Here is a 13,056-nt window from a genome sequence, read left to right as displayed (position 1 = left end):
AGCGGTGTTTAAACCAGGGCTGAAATACACAGTCACAGCCTGACTGGATATAATAAGCAAAGTTTGGTCACTGGTTTTCTCCTCTCTTTCTTGCATGCAATCAACTGTAACCATAACTTGAGGAGCAAATGAAAACCCAGCATAATATATCTTGCTGGTTGCTAAAGCAGTAGGATTGTTAACAAGCCTTCTAAGACTCTTTGCTGTGTTGTATCAATCCATCAGCAAGTCAAATTAAGTTAATAAGCATTTTGAAAACAGACAATCTTCCAGAAGTATTTTGGGGTTTGATTTTAAAACCAAAAGCAAATGTATAAAAGTAGTGAGTGAATATGTCCCATCTAAAAATGTTCAAACCACTTCAGAACTGTATTTCCTGTGCTGGTAAATAGGATTCACAATGACACAAGAAAAACAGGACTTCCCCAATTAAAATCCTTTACTGTTTTCCCTACTGTGTTCTTAAAGGTACTACTTTAGGCCCTGAAGGTGAACTGATACAAAAATGACTGACAAAGAGACACAGTCTCTTTGCGGCCAAAGCGCTTTTCACTAGTGAAATCCAGCCAAACTTCTATTTACATATATATCCTTATGCATAACAGAAGGTATATATGCTTCCAGGCAAATTTTCTTTCTGTTCATTTAAGGAGGCAAATGTGCAAAACATTCACCCCCATGGTCTAAAGATGGCTTTTCCACTGCCACAGAGATGAATCTGCCACAAGCCTCTTCAAGTAACAGACCACTGCTGGGACACCTTGGTCCCAACACAGAACATCCTAACTGCCCTCAAAATCCATCAGATCAATCTAATTTATACAATGCTTCAGTTAAAAAATGCCTATTTAAGAAATTTATGGAGCCTGTCTTTCAATAGGTAACTATTTTATGCTGGTTCCTGTGAAGTTAAAGCCTTAAAGCCCTGTTCTATAAAGCTTAAAGACCACGAGGCACGAGCTCCATGTTTTAAAGGTGAAGAAATGCTGACATGTGATGCATAGTTTTTACCAGACACCTTTCAAACAGACCTCCCAAGAGCCAGAGACCAGGTAAATATTGTATTGCAACTGCACAAAGAAATCTTACTCTTTCAGTGTTGGCTTAAGCTCCTTTCCCCAGCTGAATGTCGCATTTCTTACACTGATGGCATTGCCTGTGTGGCAAAAACACAACAACAAGAGAGGCAGGAAATGTGTTACTCATAACAGCACAACTGAGAACAGGCTGACAGAGGGATCTTTATTTACACACACTGCACTTCCCTTTTCTGCTGGCATGGGAAGCACAGGCTTCTTCAGAGTGAAAATAACTGACTGTCGCTTCAGCTATAGACTGTGACCTGCCAGATCTAGGGAGCTGAAAAGATGCCCTGCTTCACCCTGCCCTGGTGGGGCTGCTCCCAACATGTGCTGTTCAGCATCACCCCAACTTTACTTCAGAAACTCTTTTCAAATCAGTAGGAGATCACTGCATGATGTTTACTTTGATTTATCAGATTAACTTTGACACTCTGCAGTTTTTTGCTTGCCACACCTGGCTTGCTCAACTGTTTAGGGCTACTTCTGTTTTGAACAGAAGTAATCAAAACTGTTCACAAAGCTCTTGAGCATTTGTGCAGTGTGAAAGGTTTGAACAAGTCTTGCTGCCCATAGTCAGCAGATGCATTCCATATTCAGCGCTGTTAGCATCTGGTACATTGCAGATGCAAACTCAGGCCCAACCAGCTCAGAACTGTGGCCAGAAACTTTTCTGATTTCCACACAGCCTGAACACCAAACACTTTCAGAGCACCAGCTTCTTCCCTTTTTTAAAACTTAAGATTAACATTGTTATTTTCTTTTTGGCTTTTTTTCCTAGCTCAACCAGTCCAAGAGAGATAAGTCTGCTGCATTTGCATAGCTAAGAAAAATATCAACATCTTTACCTGGTGCAATCACTTTTTTTTCCACACAATTTGGATTAAGTTCATCATGGCTCAGGAACTGCTGAATTCTCTTTAGGGAAACACTTGTCTAGGAAAAGAATGTGGCATTATTTCGTCATTCTTTTAATGAGGACTTAACGCTCTTACTACTGAAAAAGAAAGCATGCACAGTGCCTTGAGCTTCCCCCCATGGGCTTCCTGAACAGTGAGTCATTCTTCCCCTGCAATGAGTCTTATGCTGAGATTCAAGCTTTTAACTGTGAAATTTCTCACACCAAGCTGAGTTTATCTGAGCAAAGCAAAATTCACACAGGCTCACTTAGATGATGTCAGGCTTTCCAATGCAGAAGAGCAGGAAAGGATATTAAAAGGAAAAGCGCTAAAATAGGCAGATGCAAGGGATCTCTGCATTCCAGAAATCAAGGATATGTTCTTTCAGTTCAAATTTTTCAGAACAACCTGTGCTCCAGGCCCTCCTTACCTGTGCAATGTTGCTAATGACTTGTGGAAGCATATTGAGGGGAAACTTCAAGATATTGAACAAGGACAGAGAGACAAAAGCCTTTTCTGCATCCAGGATGTTCTTCTCATCCACAGAGACATACACAGCAAATGTTGTTAGTGCTACCTGAAAGCCAGAAAGGGAGTTTACTGCAAGATGCCTATCAGGATTGAGTACTTTTAAAATGTCAGAATATACCAGGCATCTTGGAAATAAAAGTACCAACCACAAAACTGGGAAAATTTCTTGTTTCTGACCTTTTCAACATGCTTTAAAAATCTCAAGTTCTATGGACAAGTAGGTACAGAAAAAGGGTACACAAAATAAAAGACCTGACAGGTTTCTAGTGGCTACATTCAGTTGAACTAAGAGTTTCAAGAGGTGAACTACAGGACTCGGGTAAATAAAAAGGAAAAGCTTCTATCGGGTTGTGGTTTCTTCCAGCTCCACCCAAGCAAATTTTCCCATTGTCAACTGCAGGCTAAGCAAACGAGATTCACTAATCAGTAGAAAAGGAAGTGAAATCCAAGTTCTTTGCTGGCTTGCTGTATAACAGGGGCCATCCACTGTGGAAGGATCATCCTGTGCAGCAAACTCACAATGAGCAGGAAGAGGAATGTGCACTGAAGGAAGTGCAATGACTTTAAGGAACTATGAAAGGGGCTTGATCAGATCTCCAGGCTGATCAGATCATTCCTGCAGGGCTGGGCCTTAGATCTCGAGAAAAATTGGCTGGGAATAGTTTTGACTACGGACTTATCTGAATGGTTTTATTCACTAAAACCCTTTCTGCAAAAGGGATCACAGTCCACTGAAGTAGAAAATAGAGGAAAAGACAAAATTGAGGAAAATGCATTTCAGAGTCGGTAACATTATCATTTGGGCTTCAGTTTTCACATTAAATCTTTTTTGAGCTGTAGAATAATTTAACAACTCCCTCTCTCACTAAAACAAGCAGAGCACTGCAACATGAAGGTAGAAATGAGAGCTAAAGACAGATGTTGTCCTGACTGACTCAATTAAAGTTTCTTTTGCTATTTTGCTATTCATGGATTTCTCTGAGGTTTCAAATTCTAGTTTTAATTTGTTATGGGAAATACTTTGAAGTGGTTGGAAATTCTCCTGTGACAGCTATTCCCAGCTTTCACTGGCAGGCTTTATCACAAAATACTTTAATACTGATTAACAAAAGGGCTTTCGAGAACAGGGAACTCTGTATCAAAGCATGTGAATAATTTCTTCAAAAACTTTACATTTTATTTCTATGTACATTAGCAAGCAGAAAGCCTCAGGCTTATCCTTCAAGGGTATACTTGTACAGCTTAGGGAGCCATGAAAATTTAATTTACCAGGAAGGGTGCGCTGATCCAGGCAAAGGTGGACAAAGAGTTGAGATAGGCAGATTTTTTCAAAACTTTCAGCTCATTCTTCCGTATCTCCAGGACCTTTTCTGAAAAGGATGGTTCCCAAGCATAGAGCTTCAGCACCTTGATGCCACCCAGGATCTCGTTCATTAATTTAATGCGGGAGTCTTTGTATCGCATTTGTTCCACCTGGGTTATTGGTAAACACAGGAGACAGAGTCACAGTCAGGACTACAGGAGAGTTTTCAACATATGTCTCACAGCTGTCACGGCCCTCAGGCTATTTCTGAAGAGGATGCAAAAGGTAATTACAGAAAGCCACACCGTTATGAACTTATTGTGCAAGTTAGTCTACCTCCAGAGACATGAGAAATCAAAGGAAGTGACTGGAAAGCAGAGTATAAAAGCCTTCCGCTCATTTTAACTCTTAAGAGCTACATTTTTAAACCATCCTAAAGAAAGATTCAGCCACTTCACAAAAATACTATCCTATCATTTCCTTTGACTTCTTCAGATTTTTTTCTTCCTTGTTTGCACATTTTATTTCTTATCCCTTGAAAATTGTGGCTACTTCTAGGGTTTTTTTTCCTATGTACTAAAATACAGTCTTTCATTCAGTTATTAAAATAAAAACATCCCTGCTCAAATTTATAGACAAAATTCACACACATATGCACAGCAAGTTATGCATCTTATAATGGGCAAGGGAGAAAAGGACTGTTATTACTAACATGTCATCATCCAAGAGATGCCTGTATGTCTTTTTAAGGCATATAATAATATCACTGTTACTAAGGCTGTGCTTAAAAGTCCTAATTTATATCCAACTCTTACCTTTTTTTACACCAACAGATTGACTTTTAATTTCTTTTTTAATCTTCCAAACAGTCTGATAGGCTGCATAGCAGAAGCCAATTATTAGATTTTTTTCTAGCACAAAGCCAGAGGGCACTGTTATATTGGTATTTTTTTAGCTTTCCATGACTAGAGAGAACTAGACTACAAAGAAAGGAATAAAGGATCATTTTCCCTTAAGATAGTAAATGAAATTTGGCCCAGCTAAGCAGCAGTGAACATCAACACTGGTTTTTAGCATAAAACTCAAACTGTCAGGTTTTAGCTGCCACCTCTGAAAACATTCATTTGCAGCTTAAAGAACAGCATTCATATGCCTTACTCTAGATAGTCCTAGAGGAAGATACCAGATGAAGGGATATGGAGACAAAGAAACCTCTTGCTAATCCCAAAAGCTGCTTGCTCCAGAGGTATGAAGAAGCCACTGGCTCAATGACAGAAGGCTTTTTTCCCTTAAATTGCATTCAATTCACTATGGAAAAATTATCTAACATGATACAGTTATTAATATATCAGTACATTCTTACTCATAAGTAAATTGTTGCAAATGGCATCTTATTAACAACCCCAGATGTCTTCATTTCTCATAGCACAGCTGCCAACTCATGTAACATTACCTCCTCTGCTGCTACGTTACCTGGAATGCTCTGGTTTTTATTGCTATTGCAGAGTTAAATGGGATAAGTAAGACCATCACAGCAACTCCAGCCAGCACAGAAGGCCCTAAAGTCTTGATTTAAAAAGAAAGAGTAAGTTGTTGTACCCAAGTGTCAGCACTACAGTCAGCACTAAAACAACAATAAGTGATAGAAACAGAAATCAATGTTGACAAGTTGAACTTATCCCAGTGAAGTGTTGTGATTCCACAGAGCAACTGTGAAGAGGAGACAGAAAAACAAGGGACCACTTTGAATAAAAATGATAATAATAACAATGAAAATAACAATAATAACTATTATTATTGTTGTTGTTGTATCGGTGATAGGAACTTTTCTCTGGATTTTTCTCTGACCAAGGGAACTGTAATTATGGAATTAACCCAGTACCTCAGTGTGACTACAAGCATACAAACTGCTGGTAACCAGAGCTCAGCTTCCAGCAGAGAAGTAATTCAGAGCTGCTGCAATTTAATGACTTTTGAGTTGTAATCAATATAGTTAAGTTGGTGCTACTGTTTTATGCAGTAAAAGACATTAATTGCGGAAAACCAAGTCTGAAAGCCAGTGTTCAAACTAAACCTGGAATAAACCTGAAACAATGTCACAATGTAGCAAATGAAAAATTATGGTTTTTCCAGGTGAGATTTGTCTCACATTGACTTGCACAAAACTTCTTTATGTAGCAGGATATAATCTCTATACATGATATTTCCTACATCCAGGTTTTTGTTTGGTTTGGTCTCTAAACCACTACCTTCAAGCTCTCATTTGTATCAACTACTGGGAACAAGAGTCCAAGACTGAGCCCATCAAACTCGAGCAAGGACGGGAGAAAGACAAAGGAAACATTCTGTTTCAAATGCCCATCTGGCCTATCAGTGGAACAAAATAATTAAGACATTAAGTGAGGCTGTACAGCACCCTTTTACTACAGGACCGAACACTTTAAGTTGGTAAAAAACACAGTGGCATGTCAAAGTGACAAAAAAAAAAAAAAAAAAAAAAAAAAGAAAAAAGAAAAAGAAAAAGCCTGCACATTATTTAGATGAATTGTGACAATGTCTGTACCTGCCAGAGGAAATACAAAGCTAGAAATATCTGGAGTGGTGCAGACCACAACATGTTCAGGAAAGTCATCAGGTCCATGAAACGTTGGGCATCCACTGACATTAGGTTGACAATTTCTCCAACAGTAGATGAGCGCTTTGCTGAGTTTGTGATCACTAAGGACTGACAAGGGAGAGAGTGTCAATGCATTCACAATCTTGATACACATGGAGAACAAATCCTCAATTATTAGCAAAATGACACTGTCCAAGAATAATGTGCTTCTCCAAAAAGAATAAAATAATTCACCTATATCCATTCCTGATCTCCAAGGAACAAGAGCTCATGAAATGGTTTTGCTTATGAGCATCTCCAGCTTAAGCAGCGCATAGCAATCTGAAGAAAATCTCATTGGGTCTGATCGACTCATAGCATAAACATGTTCTTCTCCTAGATCCCTCTTCCAAACTGTGGAATGGTTTGGGTGGAAAGGAAATTTAAAGTTCCAACCCCTCTTCAATGGGCAGGGACAACTTCCCCTATCCCAGGTCGCTCCAAGCCCCATCCAACCTGGCCTTAGACACTTACAGGAATGGAGTAGCCATAGCTCCTCTGGGCACCCTGTGCCAGATCCTCCCCACCCTCACATGGAAGAATTTCTTCCTTACATCTAATCTAAGTCTCTCTTCTTCCTGCATTTAAAGTGGACTAGTATTGGTATGTCTAGTAACCTAGCAGAACACCCATATTACACTACTGCTCACTGGAAAATTCTGTAAAGCATTAAAGAGGTACTCCTAAAAACTCACCAAACCCCCAATCTTTTATATTCCAGGAGGCTACTCCTCTCCAACATGCCTAACCTTCCCTAAATATGTGAGAACTGAGCACACTTGCCTGGCTGGTATTCTAGCCCACAAAATGCTTCCAGCCTTACCTTTCGGTATATCACCCCAGTGATCCCAGTCCTTAGCCTCATCCCAGTAACAATGCAGTACTGGAAGTGCTGGTGAAGGACGAGTGTCTGCAGCACAGCGCAGATAAACATCAGAGCTGCAATCAAAAATCCCCACCAGGCTGGGGCATCTTTGTTCTTAATGAAGCCGATTAATACACTGTTTGTCAGCAGAGTAAGGAAGGAAAAGGAAAAAGAAACAAAAATTTAAAAACCATACATCAAATTTAATGGGACATAACACAGCTTCTCCCAACTACAGCATCCTGCCACATCCTCTCCCTAACAACAAAAAGCAAACAGCTCTCCAGGACATAGGTTGAGTTATGATTTCAGTCAAACAACATTGCAAAGATCCAACAGCAAAACCTGCAGCTCTGCCAGTGACAAAGTCCATTTGTAAATGAGCCTGAAAATGAAATATGAAGAGAAACTCTTGGTTTCCCCTGAGATTCAGGGTTTAAACACACAGTGCACTGTCTGAGCTCTGTTAGGGAGGCCCCCAGGGCAAGAGGTGAATGATAGGACAGAATAAGGCAGTGCAGCAGGGCAGGCAAAACCAGCTTCTTACCCAAATCATCTTCAAGCAGCCTGAGTACTTCTGCCTGGGGTGTTTTCCCACAAAAAAAAAAAGTGCCAAATTAAAAGACATCCTCCTGGATGGATGCATAAAGAGTCCTTCACTCCTACTGTTTTTTGTAAAATGGTACCATTAAGATGGCTATAGCAGCTTTTATTGGTAAGTCCTTTCTTACTCCTCTCAGCTGCTCTCATTGCTAGAGCTGCACACTGGCACACAGCAAACAAGCAGAGTGACACATGGCAATGTCCAGTGCTCTCAAAAATCATGTTTGTGTTTTCAGTCTGCTGATCAGAATACCGAACTGTCAAAATATAAGAGAAAAAGAGATTTTGCTCCATGGTTCAAACAATCAGCAGGAGAAAAATGGACCTGGATGTCACAGACATCTTTCATGAAAAATCCTTTCTTAGGATTTTTCCTTGTGAGAAGCTGCAGTTTCAGCAACCAAAAGTAAACAATAGTTATCTGCTGCTGTGGAATGCAACAGGTAGACTCATGATTGGTCTCCTGTAAGTGTTTAAATTTCTTGACTACTCATGGCAGAGCTAGCTCTTGCTCTGTCTGAGACACAGATCTTTGTTATTCATTCTTGTCTATTTTTAGCTTAGCTAGCTTCTGAAGAAACCTTTTCCTTTCTATTGCTTTTTAGTATAGTCTTAATGTAACATATATCATAAAATAATAAATCAAACCTTCTGATCATAGAGTCAACATTCTCATCTCTTCTTCATCCTGAAAACCCTTGTGACCACAGTCACACCTGGAAACTACAAATCAGGCAACCAAAGCTTTGTAGTAGAAGCATGAGGTTGCTACATCTTTCTTTTTTCAGTCCAGAGAAATCTTATTTCTGCACTGCTCCATTCATTCATTCTGCAAAAGGGAACAGCTTCAGGGAAAACCTCTTCTCAGTAGTCCCAGGGATCCACCAATCTTTTTAGAAACATGAAACTATCTTACATGCAGTCTGCCAGAGAGCCATTGCTTTTTCATCTTCCCCTACTATCAGAAGGGCATTTTCCCAGACTGCAGGAATTTAGACTTGAGAAGGAATTCACCATAATATGCCTTGAGATATCACTGAAACGTATTCAGGAATTCATGCAAATTTGAGAAATTCCCAGAATATGTTACACTTAATGTGTTCTCAGGAGGCAGCCAGCAGCCTCCTCTTCAGCAGGGGCTCTGGGAGAAGACAGACTGTCTGCTATTAAATGTCACCATACTTGGTCAGACCCTCTTTTTAGCAAATTTTTGGGTATATCATAAACCACCCACAGAACAACATGATCTCAGAATGCGGGTTATTTTTAAGAGATACTCAAATAGGAGCAGAGCCTTCTCTTCTCCCTTTCCCTACATCCACCTGTGACCTCCACCCAAGTTCCATTCCTCCTTCAGGCATTAATAGGACTTTGTGCTTTTCTATTAATAATTGTTAGGTAGAAATGCTGGTAATTCCACTATTGCTTTCTTCCTAGCTAATGATTTTCTGCTGAATTCCTCACTTTAAGAAAAATACTAATAAAGAAAAAAATGCAGGGACTGTGCAAATTCCTTTATGGATCAGGCTGAGCAACTGGCCCCCCTGGAGATGGAAGGTAGAGGTGTTCCTCATACAAAGAGAATTTGAGAACAGACCACTTTTTTCATAACCACTTCCTCTGTTTTTTTTTTTTTTAATAGAACTATAATTTTCTTTCACATGGAAATTCACTGCAACTGTGCCTCTCACATTCTCATTGCTGAACACAACTAAGAGCATATGAACTCATCTAAACGACCCAAAACCTTTCCCAGATGATAGCAGTCTGGCCAGAGCACTACATACTGGAGCATCAGACAACATCTGCACATCAAGTCACACCACAGCTGCAACCACCATCCACATATGAGGATATCAGATATTCAGAGACCACTGGATCCAGCCAGCAATGCTTCACTTTGATTTCACAGCTAATCCTTTAGAAATGGGGAGAAATTGCTTTGGACTGGATCACACAGCGACATGTAATTTCTAAGTCAAAGCTGCCCACAGCGATGGGAGATTTATAACTGGAGCATTTCAGTGAAGCTTGTCCAATTTACAGCTGAGTCCACAACAAAGAACTCATGTCTCACAGCATTGCAGGGGGAAGGTGAGGGAGCATACACATGTGGCACTGTGAGGGAAACTAACTCTTTATTTCAAAAACAATTGCCCTGTGCCAAAGCCAAGCAACCACAGGGATCACACATAGAAACTACTCACAGAGTAAACCTACCTTAATAGCTGAGGGTTGACAAAAGAGAGTAGGTCTTGTATCAACTTGAAGAAGGAGCCAATTAAGAAGTATGGCCCAAAGGTCCTCAACAAAGCCTTGAGAAAGGAAGGTTTCCTATTGTGCTTTTTGTTTCTGATCAGGACTTCTGCTTCCTCTGGGCTGCCACCAGCATGATTCTGTACATGGGTTGATTTCCTCATGTACGACACATCCTCTTTCCTAGGGAAACAAAACAAATTACACGAGACAACTGACAATGAGAATGGCACTGTCCTGTGTGAACAGCACTGGGGGAACACCCCAAATTCTGCACCCTCCTCTGCTACTGACCAACAGCAAGACTTCCAGCACCATCAAGGTATGCTCAGGATCAGCCACTCTTGTGCAATTGAGTCTTATTTTCTTTTTTTTCTGCAGTACTTAGGGGGGGTGCAATCCATAGGCCACAAAATCAATCACCATGACATGAGAACGAGACCCAAAGGAGGAGGAGAGGAAAGCTGGACTTCCTTAGAGGACAGAATTGACTTTGGATCTCCAATTTCTTGTATAGGAATCCTCAAAGAAGTGCTATGGACATCCCACACAAGGCACCCTCACCTACTCCTTCTGAGCCTGTGTTCTTGTTCAATCAGTAGTTGTGCTAAACCTGTACCCTTATTGATCACACAGCTGCTTCCAGAGAAGCAGAATTAATCCCCCTGGGGTGACAGCCATTGCAACAGGCACAGTACTCTCAAAATACAAAGTTTTGCATTTCTGGAAACTTGAAATTGAGTAGGAACCACAGCACCTTCAAAACTGGGCCATCCCCAAGATCTGGACCACAGCTGTTCAGATTATTCCAGGAGAGAAACCTTGGGTTTTGGTACCCAAATTTTATTCAGTTGACAATTGAGGCATTTAAACCCTGTTTATCTGCAACCATTTTGTTAACCATTGGAGTCAATAATTGTAGGGGTTTTTTCCAACCTTAATGATTCCAGGATTCTAGGATTCCTTTTGTACTTTTTGCCGCTCTCCCACTGCCAAATAAGCTAACAAAAGTGATTCTTTCACGAGTACTCTTTTAGACTGACTGATGAAAAATGGGCCCAATATGCCTAAACTTCTCTTGAGGGCTCCAGGCAGGTTTTGTAGAAGCCCCTTTGGGGTTTAGGTGCCTGACTTCTGTTGCCCATCAACAAAGGGTAGGCTCTGGGAAATTATTTCCTCCATGAATTGCTCTCAAACATCAGCCTGGCAACTCTTCTACCAGAAAATATCAAATTGATATTGTTTCCTGGGGGCTATGGGACTAATGAAAAATTTCCTGAATGTCAGACAGGAAAGTTAAGTCCAGGTGGAACAGGGAGAATGAAATTAATCTGGGGCACATAAGCTCTACAAGAAAAAACAGATGGAAAAGACACCCTAGAAACAGTGAATATTTACCACAAGGCATTTGAAAAATAACTTGTAAGTACTACCAAGTCAGGTTGAATTTATGAATTTTTTATAAAGACTGTGCAGATGTTTTGGAGCTGGCTAGCTGCAGAGTCAAATAATTCCAACAGCCTGTGAGCATTCACTGTGATCATTGAGGCTAACAGTCCACATGTATAAACTTGTCCACATCCTTTCAGAAAAAGCCATTTGCAAATCCCAACATTTTTGCAATAAAGCTAGAGGGCAGGGGGAGAACCTAAACCAGTCAATTTATTTTTTTCCCCCCAGACAAGAACGAACAGTGTTGTCTTTGTCTTCCAGATCAAACCTGGAGAGTTTATGAGAAAAGCCTTGTTTTTCTGGCAACCAGACTGTTAAACTCATTGAAAGATTTGAAGAAACAAGACTACTTGCCCCTTAATTTTTGCTATTAAAAATGTTTATTACACTGAGCTATAGCAAAGCAATGGTTCTCTTGCAGCTAAGAGTCCCAAAGGGAGAAAATGCACTTTTAGTGTTTACTACCTGTAGTTAGGTGAGGTCAGGTTTTCGGCAGTGTGTGGGACTGCTCACACCCAGCTTTTAATCAAAGCAAAGAGCATGTGTCTGGTTGCCATTATTTATAGCAGGGCAGATAATAGGTACTGATTTATCTCATGGGAAAATACACATATGTTTTGGTGCTGATATGGCTCTGCATCTTCAATATGTCTTCATAAGGACAGTCTCTAAAATCAGAAGCTAACTAAAAATGAGAGAAAATGCATTCCAGCTCTCTCTTCTCCATCCAGCATAGTTCTAACTTTCTCAGAAGAAACTGCACTTATCAGTAAAGTGAGGGAGTAGAAACTTCAGCCATATAAGCAAAGAGAGCAAAAGAAAGGAAAAATACTCTTTGTGTGCTTTACTATCTATAGTAACATTTTAAATCCATGCTGGTTTCTCCTGTAACTCACAAGAAACAAATTAATTCTTAGCAATTATTTAACAGTAACTCACAAGACAGCAGCGATACAAAAAAAGTTTGGGAACAACAGATATGTGATAATCATTACCACAAAAGTTTAAAGCGTTAGCTATGTCAGAGGTGCAACTGATTAAGTTTTTAAAAATAAATTACTACTATGTACACCACAAACACTTTTCATCACACTTTCAACGTGTGTATAAATTGACACAGCATTTAAATGTCATAAAAGCTTGCTCAGAGCAGATTTAATGAGAGTTGAAAGGAAAAAAAAGTATTTACAATGTCTCTCAAGCAACTACCACTAATGTTATATGACAGGAAGTAATAGAAAATATCTACTTATAACTGAAGAATAAGTAGAGCTTTCGGAGTTCCATGTAGCACAGCAATTTGGAGTGCAGTAATTTGCTTTGTTTTTGCTCTTTTCCCTATCTTAGAATCATTAAAACAGTTGCCACAAAATTTTACCTGAACTAAATACGACTCATAATTTATTGCTAAA

At 39.9% G+C, this 13,056-nt stretch overlaps 1 protein-coding gene across 3 annotated transcripts in view; it reads right to left on the bottom strand.

The window, feature by feature from the left end:
• The window catches only part of ABCC3 (ATP binding cassette subfamily C member 3), a 47,675-nt gene that overhangs the window by 14,313 nt on the left and 20,306 nt on the right, over positions 1–13,056 (bottom strand). For all 3 annotated transcript variants that reach the window (XR_011683341.1, XM_071452692.1, XM_071452693.1), the window contains exons 8-15: positions 10,157–10,375; positions 7,292–7,469; positions 6,376–6,537; positions 5,286–5,378; positions 3,779–3,982; positions 2,409–2,555; positions 1,928–2,015; positions 1,090–1,156 (exon numbers count right to left, since the gene is read on the bottom strand). Coding sequence is in view for 2 of the 3 variants with exons in the window: in XM_071452692.1 (XP_071308793.1) it covers positions 1,090–1,156; positions 1,928–2,015; positions 2,409–2,555; positions 3,779–3,982; positions 5,286–5,378; positions 6,376–6,537; positions 7,292–7,469; positions 10,157–10,375 (1,158 nt within the window). In the remaining variant the exon portion in view is untranslated. The remainder of the gene's footprint in view (positions 1–1,089; positions 1,157–1,927; positions 2,016–2,408; positions 2,556–3,778; positions 3,983–5,285; positions 5,379–6,375; positions 6,538–7,291; positions 7,470–10,156; positions 10,376–13,056) is intronic.

This window comes from Agelaius tricolor, unplaced genomic scaffold, assembly GCF_023055355.1.
Source record: "Agelaius tricolor isolate 1412-34295 unplaced genomic scaffold, bAgeTri1.0.p SCAF_35, whole genome shotgun sequence".
Classification (NCBI taxonomy): domain Eukaryota; kingdom Metazoa; phylum Chordata; class Aves; order Passeriformes; family Icteridae; genus Agelaius; species Agelaius tricolor.
The sequence above is the reverse complement of the archived record's forward strand: the minus strand, read 5'-3'. Positions and strand labels throughout refer to the sequence as shown.